The sequence below is a fragment of the Rhinatrema bivittatum genome, chromosome 2 (genome assembly GCF_901001135.1).
Source record: "Rhinatrema bivittatum chromosome 2, aRhiBiv1.1, whole genome shotgun sequence".
In the NCBI taxonomy this organism is placed as follows: Eukaryota; Metazoa; Chordata; class Amphibia; order Gymnophiona; family Rhinatrematidae; genus Rhinatrema; species Rhinatrema bivittatum.
Window position 1 is genome coordinate 571,771,999 of NC_042616.1, and position 27,979 is coordinate 571,799,977.

At 45.7% G+C, this 27,979-nt stretch overlaps 1 protein-coding gene across 1 annotated transcript in view; it reads left to right on the top strand.

The window, feature by feature from the left end:
• SPIRE1 (spire type actin nucleation factor 1) overlaps window positions 1–27,979 on the top strand; it is a 472,800-nt gene that overhangs the window by 145,844 nt on the left and 298,977 nt on the right. The window contains exon 3 of the mRNA XM_029590957.1: window positions 17,037–17,264. Coding sequence (XP_029446817.1) covers window positions 17,037–17,264 — 228 coding nt within the window. The remainder of the gene's footprint in view (window positions 1–17,036; window positions 17,265–27,979) is intronic.

Below are 27,979 nucleotides of genomic sequence, written 5' to 3' on the forward strand. Positions count from 1 at the left end.
AGTATACTCTATATTGAATAAGGCTCCAGTGGTCAAAGCAAAGCATTTAAAGGCAAGGTTTAAGGTTTTTCAAGGTTTATTTATCATTTATATACCATTGTCTCAGCATAGCCTTCACAGTGGTTAACATTTCAATAAAATACATAAAAGCAATCATATCATAAAAGAATCAACAGCTAAAATAATTAAAAGATCAGAAATTACAAAACACAGCTGTTAAATAAAGAAAGATTAAAAGTAAAGCATAGTAAAACATATGTTAAATAGATAAAAATACTAAAAGCACATATTTAGGATTCAGGAATAATAGTTAAAAGAAAATGCATGCCTATTTCTCATTTTCAATGTAAGCAGCAATAAACAGCCATGTCTTAAGGTCAGCTTTAAACTTGTTTTTATCCTGTTGCAGCCTTAGTTGAGATGGTAGCATATTCCACAGTTTTGTTCCTGCTATTGATAGAGCTCTCTCTCTCTCTCTTACTTGGCCGAGGAGTGCAGATTTAATTGTGGGGATTGATAGGAGTCCTTTATTGGCTGATCTCAAATTTCTTTGCGGAGTATGCAGCCGTAATGCAGTATTCATGGGAAAAGGATCTTGGATAGGATTGGGATGAAGATGTTTGGGATCTTTTTTTATGTCTATGGGATGTAGTTCCATTTCTTCTACAATGATTGAAAACAGTTATAAAATACTATATAGATGACATTTGACGACTCAGCGGCTTCGGAAAATATATCCCACCTGTAGTGAGTGACCTTTGTTGGAGAAACTGTGGATCCATTGGAGACTTTTTTTTCATATCTGGTGGTCATGTCTGGTGATTCAACCATTATGGGCAAAACTTTGCAAATTCTTGAATATTATGTTTGAGGGCACAGTATCTAAAGATCCTAATATGTTCTCGCTTAACATGCCTACTGGCGATCTCTCATCTACGAAAAAGAAATTAGTGACGTTAGTGACAGCCACAAGAAGTGGTTTCCTGGTGGTAGAGAAGGTAAGATACCTTTTTTCCCAAGCTCTTGGCTAAATTTAAATGGACACATTAACTACCAATGGAGGACTATATTGTGCAATATACACTAGTGTCTGGTATCACTTATATTTTATTTTATTTATTTAACTTTTTTTCTATACCGAACTTCATGACAGGCGTCATATCAGGCCGGTTTACATCAAACTTAGGGGTTAAATTAGTAAAAAACCGTATAACAAGAAGGCCGAAAGCGCAGTTACAAATAACAGGGAGAATGAACTTGGAGGCTAGAGTAGCCAGGAAAGTAAAGGACAGAGAAAAAACTGGAGAGTGAACATGGAAGAATTAGCAGTTACTGAATTTGTTCATTTAGTCAGTTGAGCTAAATCAAAGCACTGTTGCGATTATATGGGCTATAACCATGTGTTGATTATGGCTTAAATATTCATGTATACCGTTTTTAATTTATATTAATAGTGAATTGTAAGTGCTCCCAATCAAAAAGTCGATCTTTCAGTTTTGAAGTTTTATACCATAAAAGGTTAATTTTTTGAGCATATCTTAAACGATGAGTAAATTGTCTGAAATCACTCTCTCCCACACGGTCATCCCAATCTGCTTGTTCTTAACCAGGAAATTCTGTACACTTATCTTGTTTCTACGTGGGATGCCATCATCTCTAATTTTATTTATTTGACTTCTGCGAAAAATGGGGCCAACTGCCCAATACTGCCAGTGTTTCGATGAAAGCTATCTTCCTCCGGGACTAGGAGAGCTTGTCTTAAAATAAATCTAAATTTTAAAATTCCGGCCCCCACCTCAATCGTGTACATTGTATAATAGTTACGTTTACAATGTTATATCACTTCTAACATGCCGTTTACTTGTCGGACGGCGTATCTGTATGTCTTTGTGATATTTAAATGTTCATGGGACCCATCACCCGTTCCAGTTCAAGAATGAGGCTTTGAACAACCCTATGCTGCCTAAGTGGACCTTGCTCATAGTGTGGTCCTCAATCCCGTCCGTGTACTACCACTCGCTCTTCTCCATGGTACTTGCCATGTCCGTCTTTGATAAACGAATCCTCGCGTTCGATAACGTCTTCACTCACGTCTGTCTTCGGCAAACCAAGCTTCTCTTTCTGGATCTGGAATGGGTGATTGGTCCCATGAACATTTATATATATCACAAAGACATACAGATTTATTTATTTATTTATTTAAAAACTTTTATATACCGGTATTAGTATGCATACATCATACCGGTTTACAATGTAACTTTAAAGGTAGAAATTACAATGAACAGGGAGGGCGAACAAGGAGGAGTATACAAAGAGCAGGAGGTGGAGGAAGTAAACGGCACTTTAGAAGTGAATATAATGTCGCAAACGTAAGTAACTATTATACAATGTACACAATTGAGGTGGGGCCGGAATTTTAAAATTTAGATTTGTTTTAACACAGCTCTCCTAGTCCCTGAAGAAGACTGCTTTCGTCAAAAAACTGGCAGTGTCAGGCAGGCAGCCCCATTTTTTCACAGAAGTCGAATAAATAAAATTAGACATGGTAGCATCCCACGTAGAAACAAGATGTATAGATTTTCCTGGTTAAGAACAAGCGGATTGGGGTGACCGTGTGGGAGAGCGTGGTCTTCAGACAATTTATTCATCATTTAAGATATATTTTAAAAATTAAGCTTTTATGGTATAAAAGTTCAAAACTAAAAAAGAGACTTTTTGATTGGGAGCACTTACAATTCACTATTAATATAAATTAAAAACTGTATACATTAATGTTTAAGCCATAACCAACACATGGTTATAGCTCATATAAGTGATACTGGACACTAGTGTACATTGTACAATATAGTCCTCCGTTGGTCATTAATGTGTATATTATAGGGAGGACTTGCAAGGCCACGTGGTTTGTGGTTAAATTTAAATGGATACAATATTTGGAAAAACTTCCATATGGAAGGATACTTATTCCAAGTACTTGGAGATTTGTAGTCTCTTTCAACATTGGTTGGATAATAAGAGTCACTCAACGCACAATAAAGCTCTGGAATTTGTTGCCAGAGAATGTGGTTAGTGCAGTTAGTGTAGCTGAGTTCAAAAAAGGTTTGGATAAGTTCTTGGAGGAGAAGTCCATTAACGGCTATTAATCAAGTTTACTTAGGGAATAGCCACTGCTATTAATTACATCAGTAGCATGGGATCTTCTTAGTGTTTGGGTAATTGCCAGGTTCTTGTGGCCTGGTTTGGCCTCTGTTGGAAACAGGATGCTGGGCTTGATGGACCCTTGGTCTGACCCAGCATGGCAATTTCTTATGTTCTTATGGCTTTCTTTGTTTCAGCACAAAAGACATGCCATTCTTTTTCCTTTCTTCTTCTTTTCTTTTATGTTACTTTTCTAATATGAATATATTCTTGCAGCAGTAATTTTATTTATTTATTTATTTATAATTACCTTTATGAGTAGATTTATACTTAAAGGGGGTGAGGGAATTGTTGGGATGGGTGGGATTGGGGAGGGTTTTTTATTCATTTGTATCTGTTATACCTGAATTTCTATATTTCATAACTTTTTGTTGGTGATGGTATTGCTAATATGTATAACATATAGAAGCTGAACATGCTCTTTGAATAAAAAATTATACAAATATTTATGGAACAGTTTGCAGCTATGTATTTCTATAAAAAATAATGCTTGATTGCAATAGCCAGTTATGCCAGGACAAGCAGGATGCTAGTCCTCACATATGGGTGACATCAGTAATGGAGCCCTATGTACGGAAAACTTCTTTAAAAGTTTCTATGAAACTTTTGACTGGCACCAGAGTGCCTACTGAGCATGCCCAGCATGGCATGATATTCCCTGCCACAGGGGTCTCCCTTCAGTCTTCTTTTTTCCGCAAAGCAGTTAGCCTCGCGGTCCCTAGGAGTCCTGTGGAAAATCTCCACAACTTTAACTTTAACAAAAAGTTTAGAAAACTTAAGCCGCAAAGGGTCTCCCCTTAGTACACAGTCGCGGTAAGTTTTTTGAATTTTCTTGCGGTTCCGTTCCGTTTTGACAACTTTGTTGTCCCTGGTCATTGGTCGTCGACGGCTATCCGGCCCAAAATGGCTTCAGGTTTCAAAAAGTGCCCTAAGTGCACCAGGAATATGTCCATTACTGACCCTCACCAGGATTGTGTCCTCTGTCTTGGTGAAATCCACGATGTTAGGGCTTGTCCCTTTTGTGCCACCATGACATCGAAGGGCCGTCGTCTCCGGCTGGAGAAAATGGAACAATTGTTTAAAATACAGCTTTTGTCAGCACAGTCTACTTCAACACAATCGTCTCCGGCTGGGTCGATTCGAAAAGTCGTGTTGAAAAGCGTCTACCAGGTGAGTCGGGAGATGCTCCTCTTTCCTCCCCCTCTCCATCGTCCAGGGCATCGACATCGGGTAGTGAAAGCCCGCGAAAAGGAGAAGCATCACCATCGCAGGCCGCATGCGGCGTCTACTGTCGCGATTCCCGGCGAGCCATCGACGGAAAGCGGTGTAACATCTAAGAAACCTCGGCTTCAGGATCAGGCTTCGGAGCTGTCGACAGGGCAATCCCCGCCGATTCCGGCACAGGGAACCGTGCCTCATCAGGGCTCTGAGGAGGTACCGGCATCGCCATTACCGCCTCCCCCCATGGGTGCTCTGTTTTCACCATCCATGCGGGCGGAACTTGATGTATATATACGTCAAGCGGTTAGAGACGCATTCATCGAGGCGATGCTGCGACCTCAGCCTTCTACGCCAGCGATGCCATCGACATCGCTTCCAGTACCGACAGTAATATCGTCCCCAATACTCATGGCATCGACCGTTCCGGCACCGGTGCCTTCGATGCCGATTCCAGCTATTCCAGTACATGGACTGTCGATGCCGTCGATGCCAATCCCGGTACCGGCACCGATAAAACCATCGATGCCAGGTCAAGAAACCTCCATTTTCCAACCATTAATGGATAAATTAGACACCTTAATGCAGGTTTTCTCTACTTCACCTCATGGTTTGGATCCCGATACAATTCCAGAACCGGTACCTGGTCCATCTGGTGTTATCCCACCTATGAGACCACATACATCACAATCTGAGGTTCCTTTCAAACCTCTTAGACCGTCAGGTCACCCAGTGGACACTGGTACTGACTCGGGGGAAGATATCTCATCTGATGAAGATATTTTATCTCAACCTTCACCACCAGAAGACAGAAGGAAATCACCCCCTGAAGATCTTTCCTTCTCTAACTTCATTAAAGAGATGTCAGACACTATACCATTCTCACTTCTTTCTGAACTAGATACTAGGCAGAAGACCTTGGAGGTGCTTCAGTTTGTTGATCCTCCTAAAGAGATATTAGCTATTCCAGTACACGAAGTCCTGCAAAAGCTTATGTACCGGATGTGGGAACACCCTGGCTCAGTGACTGCAGTTAACAAACGAGCAGATGCCACATATCTCGTCCAACCCATACCCGGTTTTCAAAAATCTCAACTGCCACACCAGTCTGTAGTGGTTGAATCAGCCCAGAAAAAAGCTAAGAGGCTTAAAACACATGCTTCCACGCCTCCAGGCAAGGACAGTCGTTTCCTAGACAGTTTAGGAAGAAAGATTTTTCAAGGAGCAATGCTGGTCTCAAGGATAAACTCCTATCAATTATTCATGAACCAGTATCAGCGTGACCTGTGGAAATAGGTAGAAGGTCTTGTTCAGGATCTTCCAGACCAATTTCAAGAGGGTTTCTGCCGTCTCGTGCATAAGGGCCTAGAAGAAGGCAAGCACGAGGTGAGAGCTACGTATGATAGCTTCGAGACGGCTTCCCGTTTATCAGCCTCCGGTATCACGGCTCGGAGATGGGCCTGGCTAAAATCATCTGAACTAAGGCCAGAAGTGCAAGAAAGGTTGGCAGACCTACCTTGTCTAGGTGAAAACCTTTTTGGAGACAAGGTCAAAGAGGCAGTGGCGACCATAAAAGACCACACGGAAACCCTAAAACAACTGTCTCAACTTCCTCAGGAGACACATCAAACTTCTAGGAGGCCTCCTAGAAGAGAAGTAAGGAAACCTTACTATCGTCCTCTGTTACTACCCTCCTGCTAGCCGTGCGAGACAACCACGCCCCACTCAGCGTTCTCAGGTTCAACAGAGGCCTACTAGGCCCCAGCCGCCTGCTCCAACTACATCCACATCAGGCTTTTGAAAACCAGCCAGAGAGCAGAAGCCATTATCAAAATCCTCTTCCACACTTACCAGTTGGAGGTCGAATAACTTATTACCATCACACTTGGACCTCCATCACAACAGACCAATGGGTACTCTCAATTACAGCTCAAGGGTACCGATTGGATTTCCTCACTGTACCAAATGAAAATCCTCCTCTTTCATCTTGGACAGTGAATCATTACTCCACAATCCTACAAGCAGAATTATCCACCCTTCTGAGAGCCAGGGCCATAGAACCAGTTCCCAAGCCTCAGAGGGGCAGAGGATTCTACTCCCGATATTTCCTCATTCCAAAGAAAACCGGGGGCCTACGTCCTATCCTGGACCTCAGAAATCTCAACAAATTTCTAAAAAAAGAAAAATTCAGGACGGTATCGTTAGGCACCATGCTACCTCTTCTTCAAAAAGGGGATTGGCTCTGCTCTCTGGATCTTCAAGACGCCTACGCTCACATTCCCATCTTTCCTCCTCATCGACAGTACCTGCGATTTCTGCTCGAAGGGCAACACTTTCAGTACAGAGTGCTACCATTCGGTCTAGCCTCAGCACCTCGAGTGTTCACAAAGTGCCTTGCAGTAGCGGTGGCACATCTTCACAAACAAAGAGTGCATGTATTTCCTTACTTGGACAACCTGCTCATCAGGAGTCAAACGCAAAGTGGAGCTCTCAATTCCCTCCAGCTCACAATCAATTTCCTTCACTCCTTGGGATTTCTCATCAATTACGAAAAATCCCATCTTACACCATCTCACCAGTTGCAGTTCATAGGTGCAGATCTCAACACAATCACAGCAAAAGCTTTTCTTCCAAGAGACCGTGCTCAAACACTCGTTCTCCTGACGCACTCTATTCGCAATCAGTCTCGAGTTACAGCTCTTCTCACAGGACAAGCAGGATGGTTGTCCTCACAAATGGGTGACATCGAGGATGGAGCCCAACCATGGAAAACTTCTGTCAAAGTTTCAGGAACTTTGACTGGCCCCTACTGGGCATGCCCAGCACGGCACTAACCCTGCAGCCAGCAGGGGTCTCCCTTCAGTCTTCTTTTTTCTGCGCAGCAGTAGCCACGCGGTGAAAGAGCTCTTAACCACGTTCCTGACAGGAATTAAGAATTTACTTCTTTAAAGAAAAATTTGCCCCTCAGGGGTCTCCCTTCGATAAATTTTTCGACCCACGGAACTTCGGTAAGTTTTGCCGTCGTTTTGTTCGACTACCGTCGATTTTGGCCCTTGAGGCCCGTTGGCAGTCGACAGTCCCACGGCTAAATTTTTGGCCTACTGCCATGGCGTCAGGTTTCTGTCAGTGCCCGGACAGTACCCGAACTATGTCAATCACAGACCCTCATAGAGTCTGTGTTTTGTGCTTAGGGAGTGAGCATGATGTTCTGACTTGCACCAAATGTGCCCTAATGACACCAAAAGGTCGCAAAGCCAGAATGGAGAAGATGGGGCTCCTCTTCCATGTCCGCACCCCAACGCCATCAATTGCATCGACGTCATCGGAACCGGCACCGTCGAGGTCTCATCATCATCGACAACCCTTCAGTGACCGTCCGCCTTCGGTGACCTCACGGCCATCGACTCCTGTTCCTTCCCCTGATGCTCGAGGGGATTGAAAGGAGAAACATCGCCATCGACGTCATAAGTCTCGGCCCGTCGAGGAATCAACGTCATCGATCTCTGCACCGACCGAGCCACCGACAAAGAAGCCTCGATCAGAGGTGGCACCGTCCCCTCTTGTTTCGCAGGCACCGAGGCAACCCTCACCCCCTTCGGGTTTGGGAGCCGCGATTCCACCGGTGACGGTGGTCCCTCCGGCTCAGCCTCAGCCTCCCTCTCCCGTCGAGCCGGGTCTTGTTACCCCTGGTCTCCGGGCAGAACTGGACCGGCTGGTCCAGGAGGCCATCGACAAGGCGATGCAACGGTTCCAGACTCCTCCGGCACCGACTCCGGCACCGAGAGTGGAACCGATCACCGAGCCGATTGCAGCTGCACTGGCTCTGCTGCTAAACCGGATGGAAGCACTCATGACAGCCCTTCCACCGGTGATACCTGTGTCACCGACACCGGCAAGACCGCTGTCACCGACAGGTTTTTCATCAAGTGGAGAAACACCGTATCGAATTCCCCCTTCGGGGATAGTTCCATCGGTGTCAGATCGTCCCTCGCCACCGATCTCTTCCTCGGGGGCGATACGCACCTCTGCTCCACCGAGGTTTCCGATGCTGGCACAGATTCCATCGAGACCGACATCGGTTCCTTCGATGCCGGCACCGATCCCGCCATCGATTCCATCAAGAATATTCTCGATGCCCCCGGTGGTTCCTTCCAATTTTTCGGAGCCTCAACCAGGGCCTTCAGGTGTCCAACCCCCTCGTGCTCCTACAGGTCACCAACCTGATCCTTACGACACTTGGGGTGATGATACTTCTACTGACACTGATGATTTGCCTTCACCACCTTCCCCTACGGGAAGTAGAAAACGTTCTCCACCTGAGGACCTCTCTTTCATTAACTTTGTGAAGGACATGTCGGAGTTGGTTCCTTTCCAACTCCAGTCTGAACAAGATGACAGGCACCAGATGATGGAATTACTCCAGTTCCTGGATGCCCCAAAGGTCATTACCTCTATTCCAATTCATCAGGTTTTCCTAGACCTTCTAAAGAAGAATTGGGAATCTCCTGGGTCTGTTGCTCCCGTAAACAAAAAAGCTGACTCTACCTATCTCGTACAGTCAGCACCTGGTTTTCAAAAACCACAATTGGACCATCATTCTGTAGTCGTAGAATCAGCTCAAAAGAAAGCTAAACGACTAAAACCACACTCTTCCATACCTCCTACTAAGGAAAATAAATTCCTTGATAGTATAGGTAGAAAGGTATATATCAAGGAGCTATGCTGATTTCCAGGATAGCTTATTATCAGCTCTATATGACTCAATATAATAGTCATTCTAAAACAAATGCAGGACTATTCAGACACCTTGCCAGAACAGTTCCAGCCACAGCTTCAATCCCTTCTCGACAAAGGGTTTGAAGCGGGGAAGCATGAAATAAGAACAGCTTATGACACATTTGATGCTTCCACTAGACTTTCTGCTACAGCTATTTCTGCTAGACGCTGGGCTTGGCTCAAGTCATCTGACCTTCGTCCAGAAGTTCAAGACAGGCTTTCTGACTCACCTTGTCTTGGGGATAATTTGTTTGGTGAGCAAATTCAACAAATTGTTGCTGAACTAAAGGATCATCATGAGACCCTTAAACAGCTCTCATCCATTCCTCCTGACTTGCCTTCTAAGCAGCCGTTTAGAAAAGACTCCAAAAAGTCTTTCTTCCGGCCACGAAAGTATTATCCCCCTTCCTCTAACCCTCGGCCTGCAAGGTCTTATCACAAGACTCAACCTCGCCAAACTCGAAAACAAAAGCCCGCAGCAGCTCCACCACCTGGCCCTGCGGCGGGTTTTTGACTCTCACTTAGAGAGCACTTGCCAAACCCCTCTTCCAGCTATACCAGTAGGAGGTCGGCTGTGCCACTTTCTAGAAAGGTGGCGTCATATCACCACAGATCAGTGGGTGATAGCTATAATCGCACAAGGTTACCATCTGAACTTCCTGACCCTCCCTCTGGACTCCCCACCCCTGCAGCCGTGGAGTCTCTCCGATCACTCTATTCTGTTAGAGCAGGAAGTTTCTCTTCTCCTACAATCAAATTCTATAGAACCCGTTCCTCCCTTACAACAAGGACTGGGGTTCTACTCCAGGTACTTCCTGATCCCAAAAAAGTCAGGGGGGCTTCGTCCCATCCAGGACCTACGGGCCCTCAACAAGTACCTCCACAAGGAGAAGTTCAAGATGGTAACCCTGGACGCGCTTCTCCCTCTGCTGCAAAAAGGGGATTGGCTATGCTCTCTAGACCTGAAAGACGCATATACCCACATTGCGATCACACAATCTCATCGCAAATACCTGCGTTTTCTAGTAGGCCGAAATCCCTACCAATATCTAGTATTACCTTTCGGCCTAGCATCCGCACCACGAGTGTTTACCAAGTGCCTCGTGGTGGTTGCAGCGTTCCTAAGGAAGGAAGGTGTCCACGTCTACCCCTACCTGGACGATTGGTTGATCAGGGCCCCAACCCAGCAACTTGCTCGGTCCTCCCTGACCCTAACAATTCAAACTTTGCTTTCTCTAGGGTTTCTTATCAATTACGAGAAATCCTACTTAGTCCCATCTCAAACCTTATCCTTCATTGGGGCGGACTTGGACACCTTACAGGCAAAAGCCTGCCTTCCTCATCAACGGGTCCAAACCCTGATGTCCCTAGCTCGCCAGCTGCAGTCTCAACACACAGCCACAGCTCGCCAATTCCTCGTTCTTCTGGGACACATGGCCTCCTCCGTTTGTGTGACTCCCATGGCCCGATTGGCCATGAGAGTCACACAATGGACTCTGAGATGGCAATGGACTCAAGCTGTTCAGCCTCTGTCCTCCATGGTACGCATCTCCAACGCTCTTCGTCTGTCTCTTGCTTGGTGGACGAATCCATTCAACCTCCTAAAGGGCTTGCCCTTTCTTCCACCAGATCCTCGGGTCATCCTCACCACCGACGCTTCCAACATTGGTTGGGGAGCCCATGTCAACAATCTACAAACTCAAGGATTCTGGTCACTAGAGGAAGCCAAACACCAAATAAATTTCCTGGAGCTCCGAGCAATCCGCTATGCTCTCAGGACTTTTCAAGATTGCCTATCGAACCATGCAATCTTAATCCAGACAGACAACCAGGTGGCCATGTGGTACATAAACAAGCAGGGGGGCACAGGCTCCTTCCTTCTGTGTCAGGAAGCTGCGCAGATTTGGGCAGAAGCCCTCTCCCGCTCCATGTACCTCAGGGCCACCTACCTACCGGGAGTAGACAATGTACTTGCAGACCAGCTGAGCCGTGTCTTCCAACCACACGAGTGGTCACTCAATCCTCTGGTAGCGACCTCTCTATTTCACAAGTGGGGTTATCCCCACATAGACCTCTTTGCGTCCCCTCAGAACCACAAAGTGGACAATTACTGCTCTCTCATTCGGAGCCAGCACTCTCGGCCGAGGGATGCATTCTCCCTCACGTGGACGACCGGTCTACTCTATGCATTCCCTCCACTTCCTCTTCTGTCGAAGACTCTCGTGAAGCTTCGCCAGGACAAGGGAACCATGAACCTGATAGCACCGCACTGGCCACGCCAAGTGTGGTTTCCCATACTCCAGGATCTCTCCATCCGCAGCCACATTCCTCTGGGAAAGGACCCGCATCTGCTCACTCAAAACGACGGATGCCTCCTCCATCCCAACCTCCAAGCCTTGTCCCTGACGGCTTGGATGTTGAAAGGTTAGTCCTTCAGCCATTTAACCTTTCGGATTCAGTCTCTCGTGTTTTGATAGCTTCACGAAAGCCTTCGACAAGAAAATCTTACTCATACAAATGGAAAAGGTACACATCATGGTGCACTTCTCAGTCCCTTGATCCCCTTTCCTGTCCAATCTCTAAATTCTTGGACTATTTATGGCACCTATCAGAATCAGGTCTAAAGACCTCTTCTATAAGGATGCATGTCAGTGCGGTAGCCGCCTTCCATAAAGGTATCGGGGGTGTTCCTATTTCAGTACAACCCCTGGTAACACGCTTTCTTAAAGGCTTGCTCCATTTGAAGCCACCTTTACGTCCTCCGGCCCCATCCTGGGACCTTAATCTGGTTCTTGTTCGCCTTATGAAACCACCTTTCGAACCTCTTCACTCCTGTGACCTAAAATATCTCACATGGAAAGTATTATTCCTTTTGTCTGTTTCTTCAGCTCGCAGGGTTAGTGAATTACAGGCCCTAGTTACCTATCCGCCTTACACTAAGCTCCTGCAGGACCAGGCGATACTCCGCACTCACCCTAAATTTTTGCCTAAGGTAGTTTCTGAGTTTCATATCAATCAATCCATCATACTACCTATCTTCTTTCCCAGGCCCCACTCCAACTCCGGGGAACAGACTCTGCATACCTTAGACTGTAAACGAGTTCTAGCTTTTTATCTAGACCGTACAGTTTCTCACAGAAAGAGCACTCAATTATTCGTCTCTTTCCATCCTAACAAGTTAGGACAACCTGTGGGTAAGCAGACTCTTTCCTCCTGGTTGGCAGACTGCATTTCCTTTTGCTATCAGCAAGCTGGCATTCCTTTCCAAGACCGTGTCAAAGCACACTCTGTGAGGGCCATGGCAACTTCAGTAGCACACCTTCGATCGGTGCCACTTCCTGACATCTGCAAGGCTGCAACCTGGAGTTCCCTCTATACTTTTGCAGCCCACTATTGTTTGGATAAAGCTGGAAGACAGGATTCCATCTTCGGCCAATCTGTCTTGCGTAACCTTTTTCCAACATGATGTACCAACACCCTTCCCGGTAGGGTGCGGATGCCCTTTCCCAAATTACGCCCCAGTTGTTGTGCCTGTTACACGCCGTTGGGTACATTTGGTGCAAGTCAGGACATCCTCAGCTCGGTACTCACCCATTTGTGAGGACAACCATCCTGCTTGTCCTGTGAGAAAGCAAATGTTGCTTACCTGATGTAACAGGTGTTCTCACAGGACAGCAGGATGTTAGTCCTCACGAAACCCGCCCGCCACCCCGCGGTGTTGGGTTCGTTTATTTTACTTTTTAGGCACTGCCTGTAGCTATAAAAACAAGACTGAAGGGAGACCCCTGCTGGCTGCAGGGTTAGTGCCCCTACTGGGCATGCCCAGTAGGGGCCAGTCAAAGTTCCTGAAACTTTGACAGAAGTTTTCTGTGGTTGGGCTCCATCCTCGATGTCACCCATTTGTGAGGACTAACATCCTGCTGTCCTGTGAGAACACCTGTTACATCAGGTAAGCAACATTTGCTATCAGTGCCTCACCCTACTCGGACACATGGCCTCAACAGTTCACGTCACTCCCATGGCCAGACTGACCATGCGACTAATGCAATGGACACTCAAAAATCAGTGGATTCAAGCCATTCAACCATTGTCCACTCCCATTCAGATAACACAAGATCTGAGTTCTTCCCTTCTCTGGTGGACATCAACGATCAACTTGCTCAAAGGCCTACCTTTCCAGCAACCAGTTCCACAAGTGACTTTAACTACAGATGCGTCCACCTTAGGTTGGGGAGCACACATTGGTCATCTAAAGACACAAGGCACGTGGACAAAACACGAAGCCTCCTTTCAAATAAACTTCCTGGAGCTTCGAGCTATACGCTATGCGCTACATGCGTTCAAGGACTGCCTTTCACACAAGACTGTTCTGATCCAAACGGACAACACAGTAGCCATGTGGTACATCAACAAACAAGGGGGAACAGGTTCCTACCTCCTTTGCCAAGAAGCAGCTCAGATTTGGGACTGGGCCCTAGCACACTCAATTCTTCTACGGGCCACCTACCTAGCGGGCATCCACAACACAGAAACAGATCGCCTGAGTCGTCAGTTTCAACCACACGAGTGGTCTTTGGATCCAACGATAGCAACCAAGATCTTCCAACGCTGGGGTCAGCCAACACTAGATCTTTTTGCATCCCCTCTGAAGTACAAAGTGGACAATTACTGCTCTCTGCTCCCGCAGTTGAACAGCCTACTGAGGGACGCCTTTGCTCGCCATTGGAATTCAGGCCTGTTATATGCGTATCCACCGATACCTCTCATAACCAAAACTCTAGTGAAACTGCAACAGGACAAGGGGTCCATGATACTCATAGCCACATACTGGCCTCGACAAGTATGGTTTCCCACACTTCTAGATCTCTCAGTCAGGGATCCAATTCGCCTGGGAGTAGCTCCCAATCTCATAACTCAGGAACAGGGTCAGTTGCGCCATCCCAACCTTCAATCCCTGTCCCTGATAGCATGGATGTTGAAAGCTTGATCTTACAGCCACTCAACCTTCCAACCACTATATCTCAAGTGCTGATAGCATCACGTAAACCTTCCACTAGAAAGAATTATTCCTATAAATGGAAACTGTTTACTTTGTGGTGCACTCAGAAAGCACTAGATCCTTTCACTTGCCCCACTACCTCACTACTAGATTACCTATACCATCTCTCAGACTCTGGTCTTAAGACTTCATCTGTAAGAGTACACTTGAGTGCAATCTCAGCTTACCGTAACAAGCTGGGAGACACACCTATCTCTACACAGCCTCTCGTCAGTAAATTCATGAGAGGCCTAACTCACATTAAACCTCCAGTTCATTCCCCAAGCATACAATGGGACCTGAACGTAGTCTTAACCAGGCTTATGCGTTCTCCATTTGAACCCATAGATACCTGTGACCTTAAATATCTTACTTGGAAAATGGTATTCATCATAGCCATTACATCAGCTGGAAGGGTCAGCGAACTACAAGCTCTAGTCACATACGAACCTTTTACAAAGTTCCTACATGACAGGGTTGTCCTCCGTACTCATCCTAAATTCCTTCCAAAAGTAGTCACGGAATTCCACCTCAATCAATCTATAGTTTTACCAACATTCTTTCCAAGGCCTCACTCTCAACAGGGAGAAAGAGCCTTACATACCTTGGACTGTAAGCGTGCACTGTCTTTCTACTTAAACCGCACTACAGTCCAAAGGAAATCCAGTCAACTATTTGTATCCTATGATCCAAACAAACCAGGAAAACCAGTGGGTAAACATACTTTGTCAAATTGGCTAGCAGATTGCATACAATTTTGTTATGAGAAAGCAGGCCTTACTCTTCAAGGGTGAGTAAAAGCTCATTCAGTCAGAGCGATGTCAACCTCAGTCGCGCACCTTCGCTCTGTACCTATTCTGGACATTTGTAAAGCAGCAGCATGGAGTTCTCTTCACACTTTTGCAGCTCACTGCTGTTTAGACAAAGAAGGAAGACAGGATTCAGCCTATGGACAATCTGTCTTAAGGAACTTATTTCCAGTGTAACCCCAACTCCTTCTACATCCAATCTGCTGTGATCTTCGGCTGATTCATTTCAACAACAATACTTCACTGTTGCCTCAATCCCAAATGACTCAGCCTCTAGCTTGCTAATCACCCATATGTGAGGACTAGCGTCCTGGGATAAAGCAAAATTGCTTACCTTGTAATAGGTGTTATCCCAGGACAGCAGGATGTAGTCCTCACGAAACCCACCCGCCACCCCGTGGAGTTGGGTCCGATACGTTTTATTATTTTATTTTTGGCTAACGCTATTTGCTACAAAACAAGACTGAAGGGAGACCCATGTGGCAGGGAATATCATGGCATGCTGGGCATGCTCAGTAGGCACTCTGGTGCCAGTCAAAAGTTTCACAGAAACTTTTAAAGACGTTTTCCGTACATAGGGCTCCATTAATGATGTCACCCATATGTGAGGACTACATCCTGCTGTCCTGGGATAACACCTATTACAAGGTAAGCAATTTTGCTTAATCAACAGATGACTTTTTAGCATAGCCACTGAACTGTGAGTTAGCACTCTGGAGGCCTATGAGCTTAAATGTCTGCTTTCCCACAGTCTTTGTGTGATTTATGTGTGTGTTTGCCCAAGACTGGATACTAAGATTGTTTCTCCTTGCACTCCTTTAGAGGCTTTCATGTAAATTAGGTATCTAAGGTAATAACCAGGTTTTCTTCTCCAAACATAGCTGTGTACACGTTCGATCAGAACATATTTTGGGATCCCTGTTTGTCTGAAAAGTTCTGTATGAATGCAAATTGTTACTAGCAATAGAGTTCATGGACCCCGCTATCACTCAGGCAGTTTTGCATTTCAGCATAGTTAGCATTAGCTTCAGTGTCTGGCATTAGAATATTCTGACTGCTTGTGGGCCCACTGTTCTCATTACAGAAAGGAAAGGCAGGTAGTGTATCTTGTGAAACAGGAGAAACTAATAGGTTTCTGAGGACAAAACCACTGGGGCACCTCTATTTTCCCCCCTCATCCACATAAATGCAGTATATTTATTAGAGCACTTGATATATTTTCCTATTTTTACTTGCCACACGCCTAAATCAATTTGAAATAAGGACCTTATTAACACCCATAAACAGGTTACTTCTTCCTGGTTAAGCAGGGAAGTATTTTTCAATCTTTTATCTGCAATAAACTGCACAAACAAATTCCATAAAATTGTGCTAGACATTCATGGACAAATGATTATATTTGACCTATCTGTTACAAGGTTATGAGACCTAATCTGTGCATGGGTGTTATAAAAGCCCTTATTTAAAAATTGATTTGATACATGCTTGATTGTGTGTGAAAAGTAGAAATAGAAAAATAAATCAAATGCTCTTTATTGAAAGTACATATGCTTGCATTTGATCTAAGAGACTTTATCGAGGTATATTTATTACACGCGTTCAAAGAAATTTATTTATTTATTTAATTTTAGTTTTTATAAACCGACGTTCCTGTATAATATACATATCACACCAGTGTACAAGGAAGTAAAACTGTCGCCTCGGGGGCGGCTTACATTGTAACAATTAACAGAGAAACATCAAGGAGCTGTAGTTAAAGCTGCAGATGCTTAACTTGGAAAGAAAAAAAGTGATGAAACCAGCCTTGATTTTAATCTTTAAATCAATTTTAATTTACTTCTGTGAGTGTAGAGATTTAAGTGTTGGTGTGGCATTGTGTTTAACTGCCAGGTCTCACAGAGCTTTAGTGGTGCTGGAGAGAACCTCATCTCTGTTTTTAAGTGACTTTACTAAAATAAAAAGGATACATCTAAAACTTTTTTCTGTTTATGATTTAGGTTCTTGAATCCCTGGGGATTATCATTTATAAGGCACTGGACTACAGTTTGAAGGAGAATGAGGAGCGAGAACTAAGCCCCCCCTTGGAACAACTTATTGATCATATGACCAATACTGTAGAGACAGATGGGAGCCAAGATGAAGGCTATGAGGCTCTGGATGAGGAGGAGGAAGAGCACGTGAAAGAGGAAATGAAGTTCAGACACTCATATAAAGATGTCATGAAGGTAGAGTGAACTTTTTGTTTTCATTGTCTTTTTCGTCTTTAAAACTATTAGGGCTGTGTTTTACGTGATGAATTTTAGATAAAATGAGTGTATTGATGTGATGAGTAAGCTTTTTCAGGTTTTACTGGTTTTGTGAGTAACTTTTAGGTTTTCATCTTCAGCAGTAAGCAAATGAAAATGGTTAATAAAATATCACTTGTTACTTAACAGACGGATTAATATCTTGTTCCATTCTGTTTTGGAAATCTGTCTTTAAGAAGCTACAATAATGCTTGCTGATTGATAATGGCAAGCAGTGAGGTATACAGTTGGCAGTGAGCAACACCAAGTGATCCTGAGCAGCATGCACTGATTCAGTGATGTAAGATCCCTTATAATTTTCCATTGTTAAGCAGGGCTAAATTAGCCATAACGTGTGAGTTGCTGTCATCCAGTGACACCATACAGACCTCGCTCATATATGGGCCGATACAGTAAAAAACAAGGGAGAGCGGGCGAGCGCCCGCTCTCCGGGCGCGTGCACAGGACACTCTCCTGTGCGCGCGATACAGTAAGTTAATTTTTTTAAATTAGGCCCGGCGGTAAAAAGAGGCGCTAGGGACACTAGCGCGTCCCTAGCGCCTCTTTTTGGACAGGAGCAGCGGCTGTCAGCAGGTTTGACAGCCAACGCTCAATTTTGCTGGCGTCTGTTCTCGAGCGCGCTGACAGCCACGGGCTTGGAAACCGGACGCCGGCAAAATTGAGCATCCGGTTTTCGGCCCGACAGCCGCGGGCCGAATTCAGTTTTGTTTTTTTCTCTTTTTTTACTCTTCGGGACCTTCGACTTAATATCGCTATGATATTAAGTCGGAGGGTGCACAGAAGTTCCTCGGTGCCGGAAGAAATTAGCGCCGACCTTTGGGTTGTCGCTAATTTCTGAAAGTAAAATGTGCGGCTTGGCTGCACATTTTTCTTTCTGAATCACGCGCATACCTAATAGGGCCCTCAATATGCCATTTGCATGTTGAGGGCACTATTAGATGCCGCGGGTTGGACGCGCGTTTTCCTCCCCTTACTGAATAAGGGGTAAGGGAAAACGCGCGTCCATGAGCAGGCTAACAGTGCGCTCCATCGGAGCGCACTGTACTGTATCGGCCTGATAGCTAGTAGAGCTTTTGTTCTACTGAGCATGAGTGGGATTTCCTGCTCTGGCTGCCTCATCTGCCCCCTCAGTCTTTTTTTTCATCAAGCACGGATGTGTACCTCCCACCCCCAATCCATATCAGCTTAGTGGGCACATCAGTCACTTGACCACGTAGCGGAACTGGTGAAAGATTTCTTTACCTCATTAGTGATTGTGGATAAGGAAGGTACCATACAACTTTTCCTTTTTTTGTTCAGTTTTGGAATGAGATCATTAAATATTTAGAAAGTATTCTCACAGGACAAGCAGGATGGTTGTCCTCACATATGGGTGACATCACAGGATGGAGTCCAATCACTGAACACTTTTGTCAAAGTTTCCAGAACTTTGACTGGCTCCTACTGGGCATGCCCATCATGGCACTAACCTTGCAGTCAGCAGGGGTCCCCCTTCAGTCATGTTTTTTCCACGCAGCAGTAGCCTCGTGGTTTAGGAGCTCTATAGAGATTCCTGACAGGAATTTTCCTAACGGAATTACTAAAAGTTAATTTGCCCCACAGGGGCCCCTCCTTTAACTTTTTCAAGCCACGGTACTCTGGTAAGTTTTTACCTGTTTTTCCATCGATTACAGTCGAGTTTGGCCTCACGACCTACTGGCCGTCGACCGTACCAGGCTCAATTTTTGCCATGGTGTCGGGGTTCCGTCTGTGCCCGGACTGTAATCGCACCGTGTCCATCACACACCCCCATAAAGTCTGTGTAATGTGTCTTGGACGAGAGCACGATGTCTTGACTTGCACCAAATGTGCCCTAATGACACCAAAAGGTCGCAAGGCCAGAATTGAGAAGATGCAACTTCTCTTCCGTGCTCAAACCCCGACTCCGTCCATTGCATAGACGTCGTCAGAACCGGTTCCGTCAACTTCGCGCCAGCATCGACCACCGGCCAGTGACCGTCCGGCATCGATATCCTCTACTCCCCCTCAGGACCCAAGGGGAGCGTAGAAACAAACATCGCCATCAACATTGAAAGTCTCGGACCATTGAGACTCCGTCCAGAGGCAACCCTCACCCGACAGGGTATCGGGAGCCACGACTCTGCCTTTAACAGCGGTCCCTCCGGCTATGCCTCTGCCTCCTTCTTCTGTTCCGGAGCCAGGGCTGCTTGCTCCCAAGTCTCCAAGAAGAACTGGACCGGATGGTTCAGGAGGCCATTGACAAGGCGATGTATCGATTCCAGGTTCCTCCGGCACCGACACCGGTACAGATTGCGGAACCGACCATCGACCTGATTCCAGCAGCTTTGGCACCGCTGCTTTCGAGAATGGAAGCGCTCATGGCCGCTTTTCCACTGATGGACCCCGGGTCACAGATGGCTCTGGTGCCCTCCCTGCTTGCTTTGTCATCGGGAGGAGAAACACCGTTCCGCATCCCTCCATCGGGAGTTGTGCCGATGCCTCAGCCATCGATGCAGATACGTCCCTCGATGCCACCGGATCCACCCATCGGTGCCGATACGTCCATCTGTGCCACCAAGCCATCCATCGATGCCTTTGATGCCTTCATCGGTGCCTCCACTCAGTCCTTCGGTGCATAGGCCAGGACCTTCAAGTATCCCACCACCCCGTCGTCCTCTAGCTCCTAGAGGAACAGGTGCTGATCCCTACAATACCTGGACTGATGATTCTTCACCAGACACCAAGGACTTGCCATCACCACCTTCACCTACTGAAAGCAGAAAGCGTTCTCCTCCAGAGGACCTTTCTTTATAAATTTTGTGAAGGAGATGTCTGAATTGGTTCCCTTCCAATTACAGACTGAACAAGATGACAGGCATCAAATGATGGAGCTGTTACAATTCCTGGATGCTCCCAAGTAAATAATCTCCTTCCCTATCCACCAGGTTCTTCTGGATCTCCTCAAAAAGAACTGGGAACATCCTGGCTCTGTGGCCCCAGTCCACAGGAAAGCTGACACCACCTATCTTGTCCAGTCAGCTCCAGGTTTTCACAAACTTCCATTGGATCACAAATCTGTGGTTGTAGAATCTGCCCAGAAAAGAGCAAGGAGATCAAAACCTCACACTTCCTTCCCCCCAGGCAAGGAACAGAAATTTCCAGATGCCATTGGTCACCGTGTCTTACACAGAGCAATGCTCATCTCTAGAATTGCCTCTTATCAGCTCTATATGACCCAATATAAAAGGGTCTTATTTAAGCAGATATAAGACTTAACAGACTTCCTTCCTCAGCAATTTCAAGATCGGCTTCAAACCCTAGTAAACAAGGGTTTTGAGGCAGGCAAGCATGAGATCAGATCATGTATTTTATTTATTTAGAGCTTTTTTTATACCGGCATTCATGATACAATCATATCATGCCGGTTAACAGGTAACAGGGGGTGTAATAACCTTAAGCATTTAACAAGTGGAAAGGAGCAAAAAGTTTCAATAAAACAGGGTTGCTGGAACAGGGGGAGGAAGGAAACAAGAGTAGGAGTAACTTTACAGTAGTAATTTTATACATTGTGCTGAAAGGTCTCTTAATAGTTGTTGTGGTGAATCAGTTAGACTCGGGAAAGGCTTGTTTAAATAACCAAATCTTAAGCCTTTTTCTAAAAGTTAGTAAACATGGTTCCAGTCTGAGATCAGAGGGTAAGGTATTCCATAGAGAAGGTCCCGCTATAGAAAAGACCCGATCTCTGAATGCTAGATGGTGAGTGGATTTAGATGGGGGAACCAGCAGGGAACCTCTGTAGGCTTCTCTGATGGGTCTGGATGAAGTGTGTAGTCTGAGGGGAATTTGGAGGTTAAGAGAGGCTTGGGAATGGATGGTTTTATGGATGATGGTGATGGACTTGTGTAGAATTCTGAAATGTATTGGTAACCAGTGTAAATTTTTGAGACTGGGTGAGATGTGGTCTCTTCTTCTGGAGTTTGTCAGGATTCTGGCTGCCAAGTTCTAGAGCATCTGAAGAGGTTTGGATGAGGAAGGGAGACCTAGCAAGATAGAGTTGCAATAATCTAACTTGGAGAATATTACCGCTTGGAGGACTGTTCTGAAGTCTTGAAAGTGAAGGAGTGGTTTAATTCTTTTTAGAACCTGTAGCTTATAGAAGCAGTTCTTGGTTGTGTTAATGAATGTTTTTAAATTCAGGCAGGTCTCTTGCTTGGGTAACAATGGTGTTAGCTGGTGCACTTTGTGGGGTATTACTGTTTTCCGGGGAGATGAGAAGGAGTTCAGTCTTAGCTGAGTTTAGTATCAGGTTTAAGTTTGCGAGGAGTAGGTTGATCTCTTGGAGGCAGTTTTCCCAGTGTTTAAGTGTTTTAGTGATAGATTCTTTGATGGGGATCAGGATTTGCACATCGGCATATAGGAAATGTTTTAGTTGAAAGTTAGTTAACAGCTGGCATAGAGGAAGAAGGTATATGTTGAAGAGAGTTGGGGACAGGGAGGAACCTTGAGGAACTCCTAGTGAGGAATTGATGCGAGGGGATTCATTATTATTGATTCTGACTTTGTAACCTCTGTTACAGTGGAATGTTTTGAACCATGTGAAGGCAGTGCCTGTTATTCCAATGTCCGATAGACGGTTGAGGAGGATGGAGTGGTTTACGGTGTCGAAAGCTGCCGACAGGTCAAGCAGAATTAGTAAAAATGATTGTCCTTTGTCCAAGCCCATGATGAGGTGGTCTGTTAGCGATAAGAGTAGGGATTCAGTGCTTAATGCCTTGCAGAACCCGTATTGGGTGGGGTGCAGTATATTATGATCTTCGAGGTAGTCAGAGAGTTGCAAATTGACTAGTTTTTACATAATCTTAGCTACAAATGGAAGGTTGGAAATAGGGCGGAAGTTGTTTGGATTCTTAGGATCCAAATCCGGTTTCTTTAGGAGAGGTTTAAGAGAAGCAAGTTTTAGGGCGTCTGGGAAGATTCCCTGTGTTAAAGAACAGTTTATGATATCCGCCAGTGGTTTGGAGATGGTGTCAAGTATTAGGAGGAGAAGTTTTGATGGGATTTGGTCTAGGGGATGGGAGGAAGGTTTCATTTTCTTTAGTAGAGATTGAATCTCTAGGGCCGGTGGTAGGTTCGAACGATTCCAGAGAGATTCTTTTATTTAGGAGGTGGTAGGAGCTAATAGGAGAGGTGGGGCTAGGGGGCAAGAGGGTTAAGAGATTGGAGATTTTGCTTTGGAAGAACAGAGCCAGTTAATCGGCTTTGGATTGTGCTTGGTCGTTAGGGATAGAGAGGGTGTGTTAGGTTGTGTTAGTTCGGATACGTAGGAAAAAAGGGCTTTTGCGTCGTAGATGAGGTCATGAATCTTGTGAGCGTAGAAATCCCTTTTCGACCTTAAAGTAGAGTTCCTGTAGTGGTGGAGGGCAGATTTGTAAGCGGATAGTGTGCTGGGGCAAGGGGTTTTGCACCATTTGTTTTCTTTCTGTCTGAGGTTTTGTTTAAGTTTTCGAAGGTCATTGGTTGTCTCTTTGGGGATTTAGGGATGAGTTTTTTTTGTTGACAGAGGACATAATTTATTTGCTATTTTCTCTGTAATATTGCTCCAGGACAATAGGGCTGAGTTGGGATCTGAGAGGTTTATGTGTGGAAGTTCTTTAGCCAAGTTCTTTATGTGCAGAAGTTCTTTAGCCATCTTGCGACATCTTTGACACTGCTACCAGGGTATCTGCAGCTGCTATCTCGGCAAGACGATGGGCCTGGCTCAAGTCTTCCAACCTTCGCCCTGAAGTGCAAGACAGACTGTACGACCTGCCTTATGTAGGAGATAATCTGTTTGGCGAGCAGATTCAATGAACAGTGGCGGAACTCAAGGATCATCATGAGACCTTAAGACAGCTCTCTCTGATACCTTCTGAGTACGCTTCAAAAAAACCCTTCCGGAAGGACTCTAAAAAGTAATTCTTCCGCCCGAAGAAATCCTACCCGCCACGTTCTACGAGACCGTTTCAAAAAGCCCAGTCTCATCAGACACGAAAACAAAAACCGCAAGCAGCTCCTCAGCCGGGCCCTGCTTCCGGTTTTTGACTCCTCTTTTACAAAGAGGAGACTGGCTCTGCTTGCTAGACCTCCAGGACGCATACACTCATATCGCGATAATTCCATCTCATCGCAAATACCTGAGGTTTCTAGTAGGCCCCAAGCAGTATCAGTACAGAGTGCTTCAATTCGGCCTCTCATCTGCACCACAAGTCTTCACAAAATGCCTCATCGTAGTTGCAGCCTTCCTCAGGACTCAAGGTGTTCACGTCTACCCCTATCGATTGGTTGATCAGGGCTCCCACTCAGCAAGCTGCTCTGTCGTCCCTGCATCTTACCTTACACACTCTAATCTCGCTAGGAATTTTCATCAATTACGACAAATCCTACTTAGTCCCATCACAAACCTTGTCGTTCATTGGGGCAGACTTGGACACCTTGCAGGCAAAGGCTTTTCTGCCTCGACAGCGAGTTCTCACTCTCGTGTCTCTTGCACACCAGCTGCAGTCTCAGCACTCCGCGACTGCACGCCACTTTCTCATCCTCCTGGGACACATGGCGTCCTCAGTTCAGGTCACACCAATGGCCCGTTTGGCCATGAGAGTCAAGTAGTGGACTCTAAGGTCTCAATGGACTCAAAGCATTCAGCTCCTGTCGACCATTGTCCACATAACTGACTCACTCCGTCAGTCTCTAGCCTGGTGGAAAAATCAGATCAATCTCCTCCACAGCTTGCCCTTTCAGGCTCCAGACCCTCAATTAATTCTCACCACCTATGCTTCTAACCTCTGATGGGGAGCCCATGTGGCCAATCTGCAGACACAAGGATCTTGGTCTCTAGAGGAAGCCAAACACCATATAAATTTCCTGGAGCTTCGAGCAATCAGATATGCCCTCAGGGTCTTTCAGGATCGCCTCTCCAATCAAGTCATCCTGATTCAGACGAACAACCAGGTGGCCATGTGGTACATCAACAAGCAGGAAGGGACGGTCTCCTACCTTCTGTGTCAGGAAGCTGCACAGATATGGGCGGAAGCCCTCTCCCACTCTATGTACCTCAGGGCCATCTACTTGCCGGGAGTGGACAATGTGTTGGCAGACAAGCTGAGTCGCACCTTTCAACCGCATGAGTGGTCTCTCAACCCCTCGGTAGCGAACTCGATCTTCCAACAATGGGGTTATCCTCAATTAGATCTCTTTGTGTCTCCTCAAAACCACAAAGTAGAGAACGCTGTCTCATTCGCAGTAAACACTCTCAGCCCAGAGACGCATTCTCCCTCTCATGGGCAACCGTTCTGCTCTATGCATTCCCTCCACTTCCTCTTCTCTTGAAGACTCTCGTGAAGTTACGTCAGGACAAAGGAACCATGATCCTGATAGCACCTCACTGGCCATGCCAAGTGTGGTTTCCAATACTTCAGGGTCTCTCTATCCGCAGGCACATTCCTTTAGGAATGGACCTGCTTCTAATCACTCAAAACGATGGGTGCCTGTGCCACCCCAATCTTCAAGCCTTGTCCCTGATGGCATGGATGTTGAAAGGTTAATCCTTCAGCCACTTAACCTTTCTGAACCAGTTTCCCGTGTCCTAATTGCTTCACAGAAGCCTTCCATGAAAAAATCTTACTCTTACAAATGGAACAGGTTTACGTCACGGTGCTCTTCTCAGTCCCTTGACCCCTTTACTTGTCCATTCCCGAAGTTTCTGGACTATCTCTGGCACTTGTCAGAGTCAGGTCTAAAAACTTCATCCATCAGAATGCATGTCAGTGCGGTAGCCGCCTTCCATAAAGGGGTCGGGGATGTTCCCATATCAGTACAACCCCTTGTAACACGATTTCTGAAGGGCTTTCTTCACCTCAAGCCGCCTCTGTGTCCTCCGGCCCCTTCTTGGAACCTCAATCTGGTTTTGGGTCGGCTCATGAAACCACCATTCGAGCCTCTTCACTCCTGTGCTCTTCGCTATCTCACATAGAAAGTGATTTTCCTACTGGCAATCACTTTGGCTCGCAGAGTTATTGAATTACAGGCTCTAGTTATCTTATCCGCCTTACACTAAACTTCTGCAGGACCGGGCAGTACTCCGCTCTCACCCTAAATTCTTACCTAAGGTAGTTTCGGGTTTTCACCTCAATCAATCCATCATACTACTTAGCCTTTTTTCCCAGGCCCCATTCCAATCCAGGAGAGCAGGCTCTGCATACCCTTGACTGCAAACGGGCTCTAGCATTCTACCTAGACCGTACAGCTGCCTACAGGAAAAGCACTCAATTATTTGTCTCTTTCCATTCCACCAAATTAGGGCAGCCTGTGGTTAAGCAGACTCTCTCCTCCTGGTTAGCGGACTGCATATCCTTTTGCTATCAGCAAGCAGGCATTCCACTTCAAGACCGTGTTAAGGCACACTCTGTGAAGGCCATGGAGACTTCAGTAGCACACCTCTGATCGGAGCCGCTTCCTGACATTTGCAGGGCTGCCACCTGGAGTTCTCTCCATACTTTTACAGCCCACTATTGCTTGGACAAAGCCGGAAGACTAGATTCCATCTTCGGCCAATCTGTCTTGCGCAACCTATTTACAACGTGATGTACCAACACCCTTCCGCCTGCCCGGTGGGGTTCAGGATGTCCTCTTCCAAATTACACCCCACTTGCTGTGCCTGTGGCACGTCTTTCGGTACATTTTGGTGCATGTTCGGACATCCTCAGCTCGGTACTCATCCATATGTGAGGACTACCATCCTGCTTGTCCCGTGAGAAAGCAAATGTTGCTTACCTGTAACAGGTGTTCTCACAGGACAGTAGGATGTTAGTCCTCACGAAACCCTCCCGCCGCCCCACGGTGTTGGGTTCGCAACGTTTTCTTATTTTATTTTTCAGCACTGCCTGTAGCTTTTAAACAAGACTGAAGGGGACCCCTCTGGCTGCAGGGTTAGTGCCATGCTGGGCATGCCCAGTAGGTGCCAGTCAAAGTTCTGGAAACTTTGACAAAAGTGTTCCGTGATTGGGCTCCATCCTGTGATGTCACCCATATATGAGGGCTAACATCCTGCTGTCCTGTGAGAACACCTGTTACAGGTAAGCAACATTTGCTTTACTGGAGATTATACTGGGAAAAATAGCACATATTTGCCTGTTTGGATGCTTAGAGAATGATTTCTCCAGGGTTTAATTTCATAGACTATTCTAGGATTAAGCATTATTGGTGGCACATCTGTTGTATTTTGACTCTGTGGTTAAATCTGTGTTTTCCAACCTTTTCAAGCCCAGTGCACACCTACATTAACAAAAATGTCATGGGGCACGCCAGTCTTCACAGGGTAGCAGTGTGGATGTAGAGAAGAATCATATGGTCAAAAGAAGAGCTAGGGAAGCACTGAAAGCCCCACCAGTCTGTCTTCCAAATTTTAAAACAAAGGGCAAGAGGGGGCTGAGACATGCAGGATGCTGGGCTTGATGGACCCTTGGTCTGACATGCAGGATGCTGGGCTTGATGGACCCTTGGTCTGACCCAGTATGGCATTTTCTTATGTTCTTATGTTCATCACAATGGGCTAGTTTTCTCTCTGTACAAGTGCAGGAGAAGGGAGAAGTCAGTGTGATGTTTAGTTACTTTGACTGCTGCATGTGGTTGTCCAAGCTCCTCCACTTTTGCTGGGAGCAGCACTCAGACTGATGAACATCCAGTGCTGAATGTACACTCTCTCCATCTTATTCAGCTTAGGATAAGACCGAGGCTGGAAGTGCTCAAAGGAGGGATGCTCAAGACGGGGGAGGTGGATGTGCTTTATGCACTGTGTGTACTGCACAAAGAGACGATCAGCTATTCAGCCCTGCATGCTCCCTATTGATTACCACACTCCAGGGCTATGCTGTAACTAGGAAAAAGAGGCATATATTCCCAGAAAGAAGCTCCTACATGTTTAAGAGCCACTGCTAGTATGTCTTGTCGCTGTGGGGTGCTGACATCTGAACATCGGGTAATATTGACTTTTTTTGTGGCACACGTGATCAGGTCTGAAGGCACATCAGTGTGCCAAAGCCAAAGCACACTGGTTGGGAAAACACTGAGTTAGGCTTTTGAAGAATACCACTTGTGTGATCACACAGGTCATCATCTACAGGGTGGTGCCACTGCATCCTCAGAATGTGACTGATGAACCACGTGCTCTCCTCCCAATACATCCCTCAGGGCTAAAGAGATTTGCATCTTGGGGCCAGAAGGGTTACTGTAGTGGGCTACTTAGCATTAGCAATCATAACACAATAAAATTTGACATAATCACTGGAGGGAGGACATTAAATAAAACTATTGCATAGAAACTATGATAGAATGAGGAAATTAGAAAACAAACTAAAAGATGTGATTGTAAAGATTAAAAGTTTTGTATGAAGCATGCACACCTCAAAGCCTAGATAAGATGTATACTATGCATTACATTTGCAGCATGGTTTAAATGTGAGCTGAAAGAGGCAGTTAAATCGAAAAGAACATCTTTCAAAAAATGGAAAGCAGACCCAAATGAAACCAATAGACAAGACCATAAGTACTAGCAAGTTAGTTGTTAAACAGGCCAAGAGAATTTGAAAACAAACTTGCCA